The 20,146-nt window shown below is 33.0% G+C and overlaps 2 protein-coding genes across 3 annotated transcripts in view; one reads left to right on the top strand and one right to left on the bottom strand.

The window, feature by feature from the left end:
- The first annotated feature begins 771 nt into the window (after nt 1–771).
- Nucleotides 772–6,032, top strand: LOC126814224 (divergent protein kinase domain 1C). The gene is made up of 4 exons (XM_050539252.2): nt 772–961; nt 1,412–1,600; nt 2,020–2,889; nt 3,728–6,032. The coding sequence occupies exons 2-4, from the start codon at nt 1,442–1,444 to the stop codon at nt 3,944–3,946; spliced, it is 1,248 nt and encodes a 415-aa protein (XP_050395209.1). The 5' UTR covers nt 772–961; nt 1,412–1,441; the 3' UTR covers nt 3,947–6,032.
- A 308-nt stretch (nt 6,033–6,340) lies between these two features.
- LOC126814225 (flap endonuclease 1) overlaps nt 6,341–20,146 on the bottom strand; it is a 39,251-nt gene continuing 25,445 nt past the window's right edge. The window contains exons 2-12 of one of the 2 annotated variants that reach the window (XM_050539255.2): nt 17,699–17,801; nt 17,387–17,489; nt 16,667–16,730; nt 15,866–15,975; nt 14,889–15,025; nt 13,934–14,000; nt 13,616–13,747; nt 11,594–11,626; nt 9,411–9,464; nt 8,792–8,977; nt 6,341–8,574 (exon numbers count right to left, since the gene is read on the bottom strand). In XM_050539255.2, the coding sequence (XP_050395212.1) occupies nt 8,509–8,574; nt 8,792–8,977; nt 9,411–9,464; nt 11,594–11,626; nt 13,616–13,747; nt 13,934–14,000; nt 14,889–15,025; nt 15,866–15,975; nt 16,667–16,730; nt 17,387–17,489; nt 17,699–17,775 (1,029 nt within the window). In that variant the 5' untranslated portion in view covers nt 17,776–17,801 and the 3' untranslated portion in view covers nt 6,341–8,508. The remainder of the gene's footprint in view (nt 8,575–8,791; nt 8,978–9,410; nt 9,465–11,593; nt 11,627–13,615; nt 13,748–13,933; nt 14,001–14,888; nt 15,026–15,865; nt 15,976–16,666; nt 16,731–17,386; nt 17,490–17,698; nt 17,802–20,146) is intronic. The other variant, XM_050539253.2, reaches the window with a different exon arrangement.

Raw genomic sequence — 20,146 nt, 5'->3', positions numbered from 1 at the left:
GGTTTCCCCTTGTGCAGGAAGAAGGGTCTGGCAAGGACAGCTGTCTAGTCGTTCGGATGTGATGCAAAACCGAGGTCCCGTGTATAGGCCTACATCTGCATGCACATAAAAGATCCCTTGGCAAAATTTCCCTCATAGCACACTGTATGGCGTATACCCGTCTTCATTAGCCCAGTATAGGAGCAGAACAGTAGGACGTTAAACCCCATTTCATTTCATTTCTCAGCCTATTTTAGGTAGGGGCCTTAATCCGTTCCTGTTATTGCATTCCATACGATGGTTGATTTACATAAAATGACCAATCTGATCAAAATACAGATCTATATTTCGTTTTATTTTTTTTATACTTTAAATGGCCTACACGTACACGTCGTGTCAGGGGTCGTATGAGCGGCTTTGTGTCAGACATTGATTATTCAATCGCAAAAGACTGTTTCATTGGGTTATCCCTCACTTCAACCAAAACGCCGTACATATAACAACTCTCCAGATCCTAGTGTAGTAAAGACAAGTAAAAGGAAATTTTGAACTATAAAAATAAGATCTGTGTGTTTTAATCAGATTGATAAAATGATCAAATTTAAGAACATATACATGCAGCAGGAAAATAAACCAGACATCTTAAAAATTTGAAAATCGTTTCAGTACTTTATTTATTGGACATGATTGATTCATGGTTAAAATGCAATAAAGTGTTGATTACTCATTAATGGTTGATAAGCAATTCAAGGGAGTTAACTACAAAACAAAAATAGGAAGTAAAAAGATTTATCTCCCATGAAAGTATATTATTTTATAACGAATAAAATAATAAATTCATGTCACTTCGAATAAGACAAGTAATGACAGGGCAGCATAGATTAAAACAAGGATACTTTCTCCGATACCATATATCCACCGACAATATCGGTCCAATATTATAAAGGCTAATAGTATATATAGTTATATGTTTATCCATCAAGTAAGTTTATGTAATTATTTACATGCATTATGTCGTCCAATAGACTAGTATTATATTATCGTATACTATACACAAGAAAATATATAACTGATATCACAGTATACGCACGGTTGAACGTGGATAGCATAGGATATCTATGGTGGATACTGAATAGTAATAATGGTGTAGGCTATAGTTTACAGGTAGTTGTGACTGTTAATTAATTAAGCTCACGAATACATTTGTATGAACAACTTGCCAAATTTGATTAGCTTTCGGTAAAGAGCACAGATGTTTGCCACGAAGACAAAGATTAGGAAGACAGTATTCCTTTATCTCATTAAAATTTGAAAATTGAAGTTAAAGTCAGAAATGTGGGTAGAGAAAGTTCCTAACTTTACTTATTTTGGCTTGGACAGTAATTTTGTCTCCCCTCCATTGATAATCATTGAAATTTAACTAATATTTCAGTCCTAGTTTCTACCAAGTTCCATTTTTGGAATGATTTTGTTATGCAGACAAAAGATAAGAAGAAATAAATTGTTGGTATGCTTTATACTGGTGTCTATCTTAGTGATATGGATGGTTATATATGTTCAACGAGTGGCAGACGCCATAAGATGTTCGGAAAAAGATTCTTTAAATATTATAAGCACAACAGTAAGTTTCAAGTGGTTAAATACTAGTTAACTTTAATGCTTACAATCGTAATTTGGTTTAGCTCAAGATTTAAATAAGGACAATAAAATAAATGATAATTTTGCCACTGCTGCAGACATCATGCACTTTCATGACAGAATCAGTGATTGGTCAAATTCATAATAAGATTTGACTGGTGGTAGCCAAGAAAGAACATATTGATATTCAAATTCATTCATTTTCGGGGCATAATTGAAACAATGATCAGTTACCAGGTGATAACATCCTTCCTACCTGCCCATTTACTGAAGAATATCCTTTGTAAACTTTGATTGTCGGATTATACTAGTATTATAACGAGATAATGTTTTTCGGTAATTTATATTTTGGGGGTTTGTTTTAGTATATTTTTTTCTTTTAATTTCTGTGTAATATTGCAGTGCAAGTGGTATAATGAAGGCTATGTTGTTGGGAGCCTATGTCCATTGTTATGTGGTGATGAGAAAAAAGTTCATTATAAACATTGCATCAATTATAAAAGTGGTAAAACGGTTTTGATTACCACTTGTAGAGATGCTTGTGAGCCTGAAATAACTATACCAGCCATATTAAAATCACGCTTTCCGGATATTGACGATTTTACCAATAGGTTTTTGGGAGGCAGCAGAGACTCTTTTTCATCGATTTCATCACTCAGATCAATGTTATTGGATACTATTTGGACCAACCTAGGAATAAATATGAACAAAACTGAAGATATTATAAAGACAATATTTGAAGAGGATTATACTCAATATATTAAAACCTCTGATCAAAGAAATTACCAAGCATTGGCAATAACAGTTTGGTCCCTTGCTCAACAACAAGAATATTTAATTACTAAACTCAACCAAGATAATGCCCTTTTTCCTAAAATATACCATACTTGTGGTTCCATATATTTGATGGAATCATCACCTCCTGGTGATATTCTGGACCCAGCTTTATTACCTTGGAAATCTAAAAAAATATTATGGAAAGACAGGGCTGTAACAGCACTCAAACTTTTAGATGCCATGTCAATTATGGAAAGCGGATTTCATCAAACTTTACATATGTGTGATTTGAAAGGAGAGAATTTTGGTGTGGGTATGGACGGTGTTATTAAATTAATTGATACCGATAGTGTATTCTTTCACGACCAATTAGCTAAAGAATTAATAACCACAGAATCATGTAGAAAACATTCAGATTGCAATTTTTGGGACTGTCATGGCGTATGTGGTAATGATGGAAAATGTAAGAAAGAAAGACTCAATAATAATTTACAGGTAAGCATAGACAACATTCAGCTGAAGCAAACTTGATTTATTCAAACATGCTGCCATGCAAAAATCACAAATTATGAAATAATTATTCACAATCTTGTTCAACAGATGAACTATAGAATGAATGAAAGGCATGATGTATTTGTCAATAAATAATAACTCTTGAATTCTGTGATACAAATATTTTGAATTTAATAAGGTCATTCAAAGGTATTTAACCTGTTAAGCGTGACATTTTTAAAACGTTAACTACCCCTTATTGTGTAATTAATTTGACGAAGTGACGAAGAACTAAGAATAGGTTGGGGAAAATACCTCCAAGGCGTTATATTACGCCCTACACACAGTGAGTGGCAGTTGTCCAGGACATAATATAACGTCCTACACATGCTGCGATCGTGGGGGAATTCCCAAGGGATTCCCCCAAGTGACAAACTATGTTCTAAGAATAGGTTGGGGAAAATACCTCCAAGGCATTATATTACGCCCTACACACAGGGAGTGGCAGTTGTCCAGGACGTTATATAACGATTTATGCACTTAACGGGTTAAACACTGATATAATGTTGGTTATCTCCCCGTTTTCTTGAACATTTAAACTTTGTGAACGCAATTCACAACGGAACGGGGTTGTCTGTGAGGGTATATTGTAGTATGGTAATCTTGTTGCTCTGCCAATTCATTTACAATTAACATGCAACTTGGCATACCAGTACTCGTTCTTTGGACAATAGTGCTTTCTACAGATGATGTAATGCCTGATGGGATTCTGTGCCAGACACTATAACTAGGATGGATAACTTTGCTGCTTGTCTATGTTTAATTGTCTTTTTAATTTCAGAGTTTATGTGAAGATGTGTTTTCCAGTTCATATCCAGCTTACAACAATGGTTTACTGAATTCTCCACCAAAATCTATTGCAACTGATTTAATAGCCACATTAAAGGAATGTGTACGCCCACAAGGTCAAGATGAAAAAACGACCAAAGTAATTTATCACAGACTTTATAAATTATTACAATCAAGTTTAGCAGATAGTTTCAATTATTGGAAACGATAAAATTACGTTTACTATCAGTATCTTATATAGTAAGTGCAGGGGGACTGCACCACACATAATTTACAAAAAAACAAATATACAGACAAGACATATTATGCAGAACTCACAAACAGACGCACAATTCAAAAAAAGTGAATGGATCCGGGGGGCTAGCCGTAAGCGTCCACTGCGCTGTACAGTCCCAGGCCTGTAGTGAAACAGACTTCATTCATATTTGAAAACAATCAGAAATAAACCCCAGAGAAACCATTGTGTAATGCCAGCATGAGTCATAATCTGCTATATGTTACAAGAAATATGAATGTAAGCATATTGTAGTAAAAAATAACTATACAAGTAACCATATAGGTGAAATGTATAAAAAAAACAACCCAAAACAGGTAGTCTAAAACTAAATGTTTTTTAAAAGTCAATAAAGAAACGTTTTAGTATTCAATAGAATAGAGGCATATTGAACACAGTAGGGTAAATGTTTCACCCATCACAAAAACACAGCAAAAAACAAACAATACTGAATACAAAGAAGCTAATGAGAAAATGTAGACCGTCTCGAAAGACAGCCGTCTGCTGACTTAATGACGTAGGTTGTCAATGACATCAGAAGTTTAAAAAGTGACAAAAACACCAGAATAAAAAAGGCGATAATCCAGATAAAATAACGCCAAAAGGTTTAATAAACTATCAGTTTTGCAACTAATCAGAATTACTAAGTTATGTAATTGCACAAAATATAATACGTAATATACCACAAAAAGAAATGCAAAACAGGTATGCTGAAGAAATTGTACTATGTACATTGTAAGTGTATTTATAAAGGCATAAAATAAGGGCGATAATCCAGATAGGATTAGGTAACTACAGAAAAATTTAAAATAAAATTTTTAAATTGAATCATTATCCAATATGTAGTCGGTTATATACTTATAAGAAATGTCAAACTTGGTATGTTGAAGAAATGGAAGTTTCGAAATTTCTTTTAAAATGCACTTAAAATAAAGAGATTTTATTCGGGAAAGAAATAGTTCTTTATCGTTACATATTGTTAAAAAATGTAATGCCTGTGAATAGAAAACACTATACAGCCTGGTATCTGGTATGTTACTATAAATAGAATATCAGGGTTTGGTTCACCAACATTTATTAAATTATTTGTATGCACATCATTATATACCATTTATTAACTATTGCCAATTGTTTACAGACAGTGGGACAACATAATACACCCACACTGAAATATGGGCATACAAAAATGGAAATCACCATCTTATACATGAATTTTGCATGAAATATCTAAATTAGAACATTAAGAATAAAATTCATAGTTATCAAAATGACATAAAATTCATATATCAAAATGGCATTGAATCTAGATAATTTCATCCATACCAATATGAAGTGTCTATTTTAATTTACAGTTGTTTTGTAAAATATATATGTATATTTTACCACATTGACCATTAGCCTATGGTCTCAGAATGCTTGTTAATTTTACTACTCTCTCACGGTTTATAATTTGACAATCAAATTATGTTAATACATGCACCATGTGATAACTGTTTACTACCAATTGTGCCTTTGTATTTTATCCTTGCCATCATTCCTACCTTCTTATTTGCAAAATACACTATTTGATATATAAAATTATATCTGCAAATTTATGTATTTTTTGGTAAAAATTTAATGGTTATGCTTACATTCTATATATACATGTATTTATAAATGGTGTATTAATGTTATACTGCATTGTTATGGAAAGCTTGGTATGTTTTTTCATGGTATTTTACTCATTTTTTTGTTAAATTTTTTATAGTGAAATGTTATATCTTAAATATGCTACATTCTATATAATTTTATATTTATATATGGTGTTTTAATGGATAAAAGAATGTTCTAATATATTTGTTACATATTGTTATGGGAAGCCTGGTAGGTCTTTTTGTGGTATTTTATTCAATTTCACGTTAAAAAATGTTACAATGAAATGTTTTCTTTTAAATATATTATTTCTATATTTTTATAATTGCTTCTATACATTTATTCCTATTACAGATAATTTTTCTATATGTCAGTCTTTTCTTTATTTTTTCTGATAAACACCAACCCATTTTCAGAAGATAAAAAGTTTAATACACACAGGTGCAAAAGCCAAGCTTGAGAATAAATATGATGTTCAGTCATGTGACATGACCTTGTCCTCGACTCTGATTTCTTTATGACTCTGGTATTCAAGCCATCAGATTATGTTGTAAACCTATGAGTATTATATATCATTTAATCCAGGTTTGGATAAGCTTTTTAAAAAACGGATACTGATGGAAAATTAGCGAGTTCTGTTTTCAAGGCACCTCAAATTTATATACCACGCTGAATACAAACTTGGCAGTGTAAAGATTTTATTGAAAATTCTCAGGCTATACAATGTATATCGTTACAGAAATTCTCTAATAAGGGACTGCACAGCCTGGCCAGTTTCTTGTTTTAAAAATGAAATGGGGTTTAAAATCCTACTTTTCTGATCCTTCTGAGCATACATTATGCAGTGTGTATTGAAGGAAATATCAAATTCCAACTTTTTTATGTGCATGCTAACCTGTGCTTGGGACCTTAGTTATCAGTGCCACCTGAACGGCTAGATGCTGTTCATTGCCAGGCCCTCTGTCCTGCATCACTAACAAGGGGAAACCACAACAGAAAATCCAGCAAAAATTCTGGCCCAACAATATGTATGACAATACATGTGTTGCGAAACAAATACAAAAGTACTCAACTGAGATATTAACTATATACAGGGGCAGATCCAGAGCAGTCAGCTACATAAAAAAAGAATTGTATAACACTTTTTATGAGAAAAGTGTCGTCAGATGGTGGGATGGGATGGGCATTCAAAGCGCAAGATAATGATATTGACATGTGATATCACAATTAATTCACAATCTGATTAAAACACAGATTCTATTTTTTTTGGTTTTTTAAAGTTCAAAATTTCGTTTTGGTCGATGTGAGGTATTAGTCAATGAAACGGTCTGTTGCAGCGAGTTCTTGGCGTGCGATGCACAGAACAGTGGGTATCCTACTAGAAACATCAACGCTGATTGGTTAATCAAATGTCTGACGTCATAGGGTCAAAAGCCACTCGTATGACCCCTGATGAGACCTCCCACTACAACTGGTCAGATCTTCGTGTGGTAGAGGTCATTGAAAGTATAAAAAAAAGAAAAAGAAACGGAATATAGATCTATATTTTAATCAGACTGATTAATTCATAATAAAAATTCAAATCAAACAGGGTGTTGGATTTCTCTCTTTAAAAAGCCCAGTGTATGTATGCGTACATAATTTGGAGACGATGATGGCATCATGCATTGTCAACTGTCAAATTTCCTTAATAGGAATCTGGCAAACACCCTCCTGCAAAAATTCCTGGATCCACCCCTGTATTATAATGTAAAGAGAACTGAAACATTTTGTTTGTTGACAGTGTTTTTCAGTATAATGCTAGTAATCTGTAACAGAAATCTTCCTTATTCATAGAGAGAGAGAGAAATGGGGTTTAAGGTCCACTCGACACAAACTAGGTCATTTCGGGACTAACGTATGGCTTTATTTTATTTCAATAATTCGCTTGCGCGTAGTGGTCTTTAGCAGTGGGAGGAAACCATACGACCCGGAGAAAACCCGCCAGGTTGGACATGCTACTCCTTGTCACGTTCAACCAGGGAATCGAAACCACACCAGTTGACTCAATGATAGACTTTATGATACAGCGCGCACACGCTAACCATTTAGCTCCCCCCCCCCCCTATTCATAGAATAATTCATAATAAACCACAAGTATCAAATTTCGAAATTGAATATAGTACATCTATTCAAAGACATAGATGTATATACATGATGACAGTAGGCACTTGTAGTGACAACAGTGATATTTTCAACTACACGATTCAAACGCAGCATCTTCACATTTTCAATTTTAAATATCTGGAGGACTGTTCTTCACAATTGGGAAAATAAAGAATTAAAATACCCTGGTTATCATGAGATAACGATATTTAACACAGGGTCATAATATAATACAAACAATAATATTGAGTCTATAATATCAATGACTAAATAAAAATTTCATGGTGCCATTAAAAATTTATGGAAAGATGTGATCTTGCAGGATACACAGTCATAATAGGGTCATGAATTTTTATTTTTTGTGCCAACAATATATTTACAAAAATAACACAAATTAAACATGAAAGAACAGACAACTTTGGGAACCTTTATGTTATGTCGTATAAATCTTGGTAAATATATATTGTGATTAATCTAAATCAATGAGCTTTATACAGAATTACCAAGAACACAAAACAAGGTGTATGACCATTATCCATTGTCAGTTTCTTTTGTGTTCTAATAGATTTCGATGCCAATATTATATGACAACAGAAATATTTTACATGTAAATTGTCTACCGTGGATAAGAGTGCAATCCAATTAGAAGCTGTGAGCTATCCATGATTAATGGTAGAAATAACAAACCACAAATACAAGATAAAACAACGTCTGTGGATAGTCTATTTTGGCTTTCCTTTAAATCCACCTTTAGCTTTTTTATTTTTACCTCCCTTTGTTTCTTCAGCCTAGAAAATGAAATTATTATAAATATGTGAATTTATTACAAGCAAACAGTCAGCAAATATGATTTTCAATATTTTCATCACATTAACCGAGATAATTCGTTATTCTTTGGCACCTAGAAATGGACACAAATGGGTTTAAGACTAATTTTACAATTTTTATTTTTAGGCAGTTGGGAAAAATAAAATTCAATCACTATTTTGTACATAATGGACATACCTTTCTTTTTTTCGTAGATGATGTAGTTGACTGGACTGTGAAAAAATTATCAAGTCGACCTTGTGTTGTACCACTGCGAGCTTTACTGATCTTCTTAATTCCATTACGAATACGGTCTTCATTAAAATTTTTCTGGGTACACATATACTCTATCAAACCATCTTCATCAGGATCTGACCATTTTAACTTTCAATGAAACAATAAAATAAAGACAATCAATAATTAGTATCAATAACATTAGCTGTCATGCAACAAAACATAATCTTCAACACTGAGCAACACTGCCATTTAAAATTTATGTTGGCGAAATAATTTGTGCTAACGTTTTCACAACCAAAGTTGCTCTTCGGGCATTTATTATAACATTAATTATAAACAATATATATATCATCCATAAATTAAAAACAATTATATTGCTTTTTCTAAATAAAATCATGTAATAAAGTACACTGACCAACAGCAAACATTTTTCAAAAAGCTCTCTACTGAAGCTTCATCATTATGAAGTCGAAGAAATTTAGCAGAATTTGTTATTCATCCCTAAATACCAAGATAGTGTTATTTGCATCCCTGTGCCAATGAAATCAGATTAATGCTACTTTTAATTTCGGTTACTTACATCAAGCTCTGCTGGATCAGTTACTTCTGGTTCTTGAAATAATCTCCTAGCTTCCTGTAATGTAAACCAGCGGCTGTCAGACAGGATACGCCCACATTTTGCAAGAGATAGATAGAGAAAAAGCTAAGCAAAAAGCTATTTTTCATATAATCAAGGGCCATAATTCAGAAAGTTACAATCCGATATGCGCAAATATCGACAGGAACTAAGATCTTTGGGTTATAAACATGTATTTCAAATTTCATCAAAATCGGATAAAAATTATGACATCTAGACGGTTCACAACCATGATATACCATAATTTTACACTATTTGCGTAGGAGGGGTGGCCATTTTGTTTGTCAGTTCTGGTCCGATTCGAACTCAAGCAAAAAAATCGCTGGTAAATCCGGATTCTGTATGTTCCGGATTACAACATCAATCAGCCGCCCCGTCACATAATTTCCATTGAATCGACACCGTATAATCCCTACTTCAAACGTGGGTGTGAAGCATCCAATTATCGGTGAGATTAAAACTCAATGGGTGTGAAGCCAGAAAAGATTAACAAGCAATCACCAATCAATTATCGGTGAGATTAAAACTCGCAAGCGCCGGTCTGTGTTGATTACTTTGATAATGTTATAAATTCTTTGTTGATTATTTTACAATTTATAATCTCTTGTAAGAGTGTGCTTGGTATTTGATTTTAGTTACTCATGTCAAATACCGCGACATTATATAAAAATTGCCGCTATTGAAGAATCATTATACATTATTGTATTCAAGATGTCTGAACATCCTGCAAAGCGTGCCCGAACAGATTTGACATTAGATGTAAAGCGGCAACTTATAGCAGATTTCGAGAAAGTTCCACGACCTGCACAGAAGGAATTAGCCGTTAAGTATTCAATTGGCCGAGCTACAGTGTCAGACATATTAAAGCATAAAGATGAATTTAAACAGAAGTTTGCCGATAATTTAAACTGCAGTAAGAAACGATTTTACGCATGCATTGTTATTGTTAATTATTTAATGTAATAAAATTTTGAAGGTACAGAAAGGTTTATCATTTTTAAAGGGAATAGCATTCTGGTGATTCGAAGCTACAATATAAAAATACTTCCGGTTTTCGAAGTTACAGTATTTCCGGTTTTGGAGAAAGCTCGGTATTCCGACACGCTGTGTGATCCGAAATATTGTAACGATCCCGTACGATGTCGGATGTGACAGAGTCCACTGTATATTCAAACGGTTCCACGACCTGCACAGAAGGAATTAGCCGTTAAGTATTCAATTGGCCGAGCTACAGTGTCAGACATATTAAAGCGTAAAGATGAATTTAAACAGAAGTTTGTCGATAATTTAAACTGCAGTAAGAAACGATTTTACGCATGCATTGTTATTGTTAATTATTTAATGTAATAAAATTTTGAAGGTACAGAAAGGTTTATCATTTTTAAAGGGAATAGCATTCTGGTGATTCGAAGCTACAATATAAAAATACTTTCGGTTTTCGAAGTTACAGTATTTCCGGTTTTGGAGAAAGCTCGGTATTCCGACACGCTGTGTGATCCGAAATATTGTAACGATCCCGTACGATGTCGGATGTGACAGAGTCCACTGTATATTCAAACGGTTTTTTAAATCAGATATAATTGTGACCTCTAGAGGGACCACAAGCTAAAAATGCAATTTTTCGTACAATCTGGGCCCCGGGGCTATAATTCAGGATGTTCCGATCCGATATGCTCAAATATCAAAAGGAACCATGATCTTTGGGTTATAAACATGCATTTCAAGTTTCATCAAAACCAGAAGAAAATTGTAAACTCTAGAGTGTCCACAAGCTAAAAACAGATTTTTCGTACAATTAGGGGCCATAATCCATGAAGTTATGGTCCGATATATGCCAATATAGAAACGAACCGAGATCTTTGGGAGATAGACCTATATTTTAAGTTTCGTCAAAATCGAATAAAAATTGTGACCTGTAGAATTTGTTTGTGGTTGAACGTCCAGACGGACGGACAGGGACGACAACAATATACGTGCACATGAAAATGTGGGCGTATAAAAAGATAATATTAATGTGGCATTTAAGCAATTATTATTTTTCATGAATAAATTAGATCTATTATGTTTGTCCAAAATTAAGTCTTTGTTCAAATGGTATAACTATTCATGAATACAAAATGTCTTACCTTAAACATCCAATCTTCTGGCACTGCATATTTCTGTTTGTACAAGAAGATAAAAGATTTACCATGTTAACAAAAAGAAATCTCATTATTTATTTTTTTTTTTTTTTAAATAAACAATATTTATTCAGAAACTAAGGGGATTAGCGAACAGGCAAAGCCTATATAAACCCCTCTCCAGGTTTCAAATAAATTACACAATATTGCAATAGATTGCAAAACAAAGAAAAAAGATAGGTTGCCAGGCAACGAAACATACTCCCACAGCAGTTAAGACGTCCGAGCAGTCAAGAGTTGTAGCATATTTTTACTATTGTTGGTAATGAAACATTTATAATACACTAAAATTTGATTAAGAGTAACAACTCATTAAAACTCATTATCAGAGAATCATTAAAATTTGTTTGGCTTTTAATTCTGCCCCATGCTAAAGTTTAGTATACAAAACATTTAATATCATGGATTTAGCTGTACAAGTTATCAAAATTCAATGAAAATCAATATACTTGTTCATCTCAAAACTCTGTGTATCAATCTAAAGTCAATCAGGTGATAACTTTGGTCTCTACTAGACTCTAGAGCATCCACAAGATTTTTCAAAGTGATCATGGGCCATTACTCTGGTAATAATTATCGGAAATCATTGAAAATCACTGGGCTTCTTCGTCTCACGAACTTAAACACTGTGTATAAATTTAAAGTCAATCGGATATTTTTCAAAGTGATCAAGGGCCATAACTCTGGCAGTAATTATCGAAAATCGTTGAAAGTCAATAGGTTTCTTCATCTCATGACCTTAAACACGTGTATAATTTTAAAGTCAATCTGATATTAACTTTAGCCTCTAGAGCGTTCACAAGCAATTGTGGATGCCTAGACACCCCGGTCCGATGGACAGGGGCGACAACAATATACGACCACATTTCAATGTGGGCGTATAAAAAGGAATAGATAAAAAGGAAATTATATATATATATGTACACATAATCCATAATAATATAAATATAAATTTGAAATAATTAAAAAACTTTTAAAATTTATGTAAATATAAATTTGAAATAATTAAAAAACTTTTAAAATTTAAATCTTTCGGTTTCTTGAATAAAATTATGTACATTTGATTTACATACTTAAACCCACTTTTATTTTTGGTGCCCTGTGAAATCTATGACAACCCCTTGTATGAAAGTACAAGCCTGGTTCCTACTTCTTTTGATTGGTAGCACATGCATTTCTGACAAAAAAAGTCATGCCTCCTCATTTGGATGTGGCGACAAATTGTGGTCCACTCAAGTAAAAGTTTGTGTGCAAGCATAATTAGAGATGAGCCGATCATTGGTGACAGTATTGATATCGGTATTTTTCGATAATTGGCCATTTATACCAGTGTTTTGACCAGGAAACAAATGTATTGCAAACGAATCATAGCGGGTCACAGGCGAACAATACCAAACGGTTACGCGCATTCAGTGATTTGGGGATATGCTTAATTCCCTATTACTGATCGCAGGTTTATAAATAGGCTTGTTCTTTACTACCAATGCATATCAATTTCAAGCATATCAAATGGTAAATTTTGTCGCTCGAGTGACAAAATGAACAGAGCTCATAATTCTAGTAGCAATTAACAAAAAATTTTGAGCAGATCAGATGATATGAAATCTGTAGTGTTTGCAAGAACTTGTGGACAATGGACGGACGGACAAGGGCAACAACACTATATACGCACACATTTCATTGGATTTTTTTTGCCACTACCCCAAAACTTTATAGCCCAAAACAAATTTTAATCGCCACTTTCATTTTTATATCGCAAATTGCAAACTTGGTGAGCGACAGCGCGAGACCTGTGTAACCAAATAACTTACTGGATCAGCCAAATTCAATGCTTTTATTCTATCTGAATTAAAATGGCTTACCTCCTTTAATTTTCTCTTCTGGGCATTCCCATACTCATCAATTCATATTATAACCATTATATAGCTAAATATCAAAAACTACAATAAAATACATATCAATACTTACTTTTTTATCTAAATTTTTAACTATTTCATCTATTGTTCTGTGTTGCTTAATTAATTCTATTGCTCGCTTTGGTCCTATTCCTCTTATAGAATCACAATAATCACAGCCCAATAATATACACAAGTCAATAAACTGAAAATAGAAAGAAAAAATTTAAATATTTTTACAAGATAATTACAATGTTTTTTCATGACTATCATTATTATCCATGTAACAAGAATTATCAATACTAATAACATTTCACTGGTGGTTCCCCCATGATCAATATTTTTGCACAGATAAAAATATTGTGTGAATAGAAATAGGCATAATACTTACTTCATCTTGCGATAACCCAAGTCCTTCTAAAACACGGTTCATGTGAAATTCTTTAATTGGCATTTTTCTGAAAATGTAGGAGAGATGTGGGATAAACAGCTTTACCAATTAAAAGCATATGAATAAAGGCGTTGCTACAGTTTATGTTTACTACTTGTATATTATTTCGATTAGCAGGACAAGCTATATTTTTATCTTAGTTTTAATTTTGATAATGTACATGTATAGTACTGATTATTAGTATTGAACAAAAATTCAATTACCATATCATATCTTATGGTGTAGTCGATGTGGGGTATTAGTCAAATGTTTTTTACTTTTATCCATAATAAATTGCAGTAGGATACCACTAATGACTTCGATACCTTGGCAATCTTGTAATGAGTTATCATAGTGCTATCGTATTCTATTACTAGTATTAGTGTAACTGTGTGCTAATGTATGTCAGAAAATGGTCCACAATATTAATTAATGTAAAATATCTCAAATTTTGCTCTTGTTTTATTTGAACCAATTTACGGCAAATATACAAATTTAAAGATTGTAGAATTGTAAAATAAACAGAACTACACAACTTCTAAATATAAATAAACAAAATACCATTACTTCTTTCTTTAAACTAATTTGGGATGATAGGGTCTACTAGGGCACACAAAAATAAATTATGCCGTGGCAGACATGGTTTGTGTTGGCTTTTACCATGGCTTTGCCGTTTGCCGTGGTAAATTTCGAGCACCGAGTTTGTGTACAGAGAAGGACGAAGGGGTTTAAATACAACTGGGCGACTTTCTTCGATTTTTTCTTTGTGCTGGGCCGCAAAAAATAATGCCGTCCAGCGTGGGCACATCCCTACAGATAATAATCTTAAAGGTACGAACAATGTGGAAGAAACAAAACATAAACTCTGGTGTCTTTGAAAAATCATGGGAAAAGCTCAGAATAGCATTTTACAAACCTTGCTTCACTGAATGTAAGATGACGTAATAAAACATTAGAACCAAATGTTAAAGCATCCATATCTTCTGTACCAACGGCATATACTTTCCCTGCTTTTACTAGAGAAGCACATTGAGCTTCAGCTTCACATGGTGCCTATGTAACATAAATCAATAATAAGGCCAAACAAAAAATATATTCTGATTCTCAGATATTCAAGACCTATTTTTATTTCAGGAAAAATAAATAAAAACAGGTCTCATTAATTACCTTATAAGAAGAAACTCTTTAAAAAAATGAAACCAGACGTGTAAAGGAGGTTCATTTATCAAGTACATGTATGCAACCGTGATAAATCTTACTGGTAATCGTAATTGAAACTGGAAAATCATACATTCCTATAAACAGCATGACATAAATGTAGTGCCTTGAAATGTGATGTTTATCAGAAGTCATTTAACCCAATAGTGATCCTTTGACAAAATAAAAATATAAAAATAAAAACCTCCCTAATGCATCAGATTTTTTGGAAGGATTGTCTGAGAACCAGAATTTTTGAATGGCCTAAATATATAATGTAATTCTACACCAACAGGCTTATCATTTGCTTATAGGTCAATTTTATTATTCATTGAGGTTATCATTCAATCATGAGCTACATTATCTGATAAATGGTAGTACATATATTTCTGAAAAAGCTGACAATTTTCTCAACATAAGAGCACCCAAAAGATGATATATATATTTTTATCCACGTCTCACATAACTAACCACTATTATTTACATAGCGCTCACCATGCCAGTGTAATCAAACTGCTTCTCTGTCCAATTAGGAATCTTCTTCTATTTTTACTTTTACCTTAAACTTGAGGTAATACTCTTTAATAAGCTTGATGTAATCAAACATTAATAACAATATACTAAGGCTTCTACAAAGAACTGTTTAATGGTCTTTATTTGTACCAAACAACGGAATGAAAATGATAAATTTCCTACCTCTACATACGGTACACCCATATATTTTAATAATTCTTTACAATCATCATTGTGTTGCTTAGTGACTTTTACTAGACGTCTGTTAAATTTCTCAATATTTTCGCTATCACCTATAATTGAAAAGTGAAAAGAAATTATACCTTCAGGGCCTTTTATTCTTAAGTACATTTTACATAGATTTGTAGAGTACGGTATATTATATATGGCAATATAATTAATGTAAACTGAGAGGCAATGAACTGGCTGAAAGTGTTGGCAAGACATAATGCACCTAAAATGTGATTGTAGGATGGATATTTCCAGACAAAAGAAATCAACAACACGTCGAGGCTTATATTATATATAACAACTTAACTTTAGAGTGAAACGTTGGCGCAAGGGCTAAAAATCAAAAGACAATAACGGCAATGAGTCAGAATCAGTCCAACATTATAATGCAGTCCATAGTCAGCAATGAATAGTTTCAGCACTGAAGAATCCATGTGGCCCTGTCCCATTAGCAACAGTATGGAAGACTTTTGTAGAATCCCATCTGGCATTGCATCAAAATATGTGATGTCATCCACATAAAGCACTCCTGATCTGTGATGTGTTTACATGTACGTGATTGTGAAAACATCATTCTCACACGTTCCCATCATTGAATTGGTGTTTCATTCGGAATTGTGAGATTACAGTGCATCTCTCAAACAAAATTTACAAACATCCATTTATAAAGGTGGTGGGTTTTCATTATATCTAAGTGTATAATATTCTTATAAAAATTACAAAGATGTTAATGTTTAAGTCAAGTTAATTTACCAGCTTCTGTTGCTTTATCGAGTTCTTTCTGGGCGTCCTCTCTTCTTTCTTTACGTTTTGATAACTATAACATACAACATTTCCATATCAACTAGAAATAGTTTACACTACATTTAACTATAACTAAAATAAAATTAAAGACACTAGGTTTAAACATGTATGTCCATGTTTGTTCAACTGCAGTCCTTTACATTCATTTGTTTTCGATTGTTGTGGTACTTTGAGTTTGAATGTGAAATTGTATATGTAAGTGTTCAGTTAAACATACATTATGCAAGAGCTAAATAAGTCTGTTGCAGGTCTTTCTTTGGGCCTGAAATGTTATATAGACTATTAATTAGACATTTATTAACAAAACAAGACCATAATCAACTCTCGATGACATCGGATCATCAAGATTTTAACTAGATTAGAACGGTTCCCCATTTAAAAATCTAATTTAAAAATGGGAAAGCGAGATTAAGCCTTGAATATACCAGTGCCCTGGTTACCACAATGCACACATCTTGTCAAAACTACAAACAGTGATAACTTGGCTCAGAATGAAGTAATTTGAACGAAATTTTCAATATTTTCATTTTACATTATCTATTTTTGAGCTATTATACAAGAATGGTCAGCTCTTAATCTTCCATAATGTATCTTTAAAATCTTCTAAATAACATTTCAAAAAATGTTTTTGTTTTCGAACATGAGCCAAAAGCAAACTAAATTTCATACCTCTCCTGACTTCATCTCTGGGGGTTTACCATCAAAAACATAAACAGGTTTAATACCATTCTCCAACATCCTGATTGTTCTGTAGAACATCCCCATGATATGACTGAAATATAAACAAACCATCAGAGTTCATAACTTCATATTAATTAAATGATTGATACAATAGCATAACATTAACATCTAAATATCTGACTCTTAAAATTCCAGTTGGGGAAATGAAATGGAATTTAACGCACAAAGGCAATATTACAGATTTCTTTCTTAACCATATCTTATAATTTGTGCTGTACAAATTACATTAGTAAAACTAACCTTGTTGTTTCCCCATCTTCACTCATTAATTGTGATCCATCCTGTCTAACAGCGATCAAAAACTGATATATACTCATAGATGCATCAATGGCTACCTTTCTACCTAAAATGAAATATCAATAAATGATTTACACAGTACATAATAAATGTATTAATAATATGGTCTAAATGGCCATAATTTGGTCTAAACGGACCCAAAACATTAATATATTGCAAACTTTAATTTTCTTTAATAATAACCAGCGGCTGCCAGGCAGGATACGCCCACATTTTCGAGAGATGGATAGAGAACAAGCTAAGAAGGAAGTGATTTTTCCTACAATCAAGGGCCATAATTCTGGAAATTACAATTCGATATGATATACCCTATTTTTCCGCTATTTGAGACAAAGGGCGGCCATTTTATCTGTCAGTTTTGGGCCGATTTTCACGAAATTCGAACTCAGTCGTGCTTAGGGTGTAACGGTGATATAATAATACGTTTTTTTAAATCGGATAAAAATTATGACCTCTATACGGTCCACAATCTAAAAATGTGATTTTTCATACAATCAGGGTCCATAATTCAGGAAGTTACGGTCCGATATGCGCGAATATCGAAAGGAACCAAGATCTTTGGGTTATAAACTTACATTTCAAGTTTCAACAAAATCGGATTAAAATTGTGACCTCCATAGGGTCCACAACCTTGATATACCATATTTTTACGCTATTTGAGAACGAAGGCGACCATTTTGTCTGTCAGTTTTGGGCCGATTTTCACGAAATTCGAACTCAGCCGTCCTTAGGGTCTAACGGTGATATAATAATACGTTTTTTTAAATCGGATAAAAATCATGACCTCTATAGGGTCCACAAGCTAAAAACGCGTATTTTCGTACAATCAAGGGCCATAATTCAGGAAGTTACGGTCCGATATGCGCAAATATCAAAAGGAACCGAGATCTTTGGGTTATAAACTTACATTTCATGTTTCAACAAAATCGGATAAAAATTGTGACCTCTATAGGGTTCACAACCTTGATATACCATATTTTTACGCTATTTGAGACGAACGGCGGCCATTTTGTCTGTCAATTTTGGGCCGTTTTCACGAAATTCGAACTCAGCCATCCTTAGGGTGTAACGGTGATATAATAATACGTTTTTTTTAAATCGGATAAAAATTATGACCTCTATAGGGTCCACAAGGTAAAAACGCGATTTTTCGTACAATCAGGGCCCATAATTCAGGAAGTTACGGTCCGATATGCGCGAATATCGAAAGGAACCGAGATCTTTGGGTTATAAACTTACATTTCAAGTTTAAAAAAAAATCGGATAAAAATTGTGACCTCTATAGGGTCCACAAGCTAAAAACGTGATTTTTCGTACAATCAGGGGCCATAATCCATGAAGTTTCGAACCGATACATGCCAATATCGAAAGCAGCCAAGATCTTTTGGGGATAAACCTATATTTCAAGTTTCGTCAAAATCGGATAAGAATTGTGACCTGTAGAGAGTCCACAAACAATTGTGGACGGACGGACAGGGGCGACGGCATAATATGTCCACATGAAAATGTGGGCGTATAAAAATACCTAGATCTGACTATCTATTATTCATTTGAAAAAAATAACAATTTTGAACATGTCTCAACATAACAACATACTGAATCAAAAGGCTATTGCCAATCCACTGATTGGTTAATCGATACTTCAGTCAGACTCTTCTAAGTTATTTCTGATTGAATATCCAATTATCCATATAGTTTCATTAAGATGACCAGCTATTACTGAAGACTTGTTGTGTGCTTATATCAAAGTCAAATTACTAGCTACCGGTAGTTAACTTTATTAGCTAAGTCCGCTAAATAGGTGAAAATGCTGCCACTATTTTATATATCTTTCTCACCATTTATTCAAAACATATTTACATAAATATGGGATCTGAAAACATGCCCAAGTTCACATAAATTCATTAGTCGTAAAATATTATTTACAAAAATATAAATATATATTGTCTATATGAATCATACATGTAAATTAAAAGGTAAATTAAAAGAGAGAGAGAAATTATATATAGGCCTACCGGTATGTTAAAAGTAAAGTACCCTATGCATTACAAGTCAAGTATTAGTTGTGGACGATATAACCATTAGTTGTGGACGACAGAACCAATACCCTGTGGCCGACTTAAATGATCTAAGTATCTAACTCAATATTTCCCATAATAATTAATATTCGAAATTAAAAACACGAATTAGAATTCAACATTGATCACTTTCAATCAATATTGATGTTGTTATCTTGCCGTGAAACTATAGGATCCTAATATCCAATATTCCACAATTAACATTTTATAATCAGTAGTCTACACGAGTCATTTATCCTATGGTTTTGGGTGCCATTTTGTAATGAACAAATAAATAAAAAAAAAATACTAATTAAGAATACCTTATGTGTCC

Source organism: Patella vulgata, chromosome 3, assembly GCF_932274485.2.
Source record: "Patella vulgata chromosome 3, xgPatVulg1.2, whole genome shotgun sequence".
Lineage (NCBI taxonomy): Eukaryota > Metazoa > Mollusca > Gastropoda > Patellidae > Patella > Patella vulgata.
This window is presented reverse-complemented; position numbering and strand designations above follow the sequence as displayed.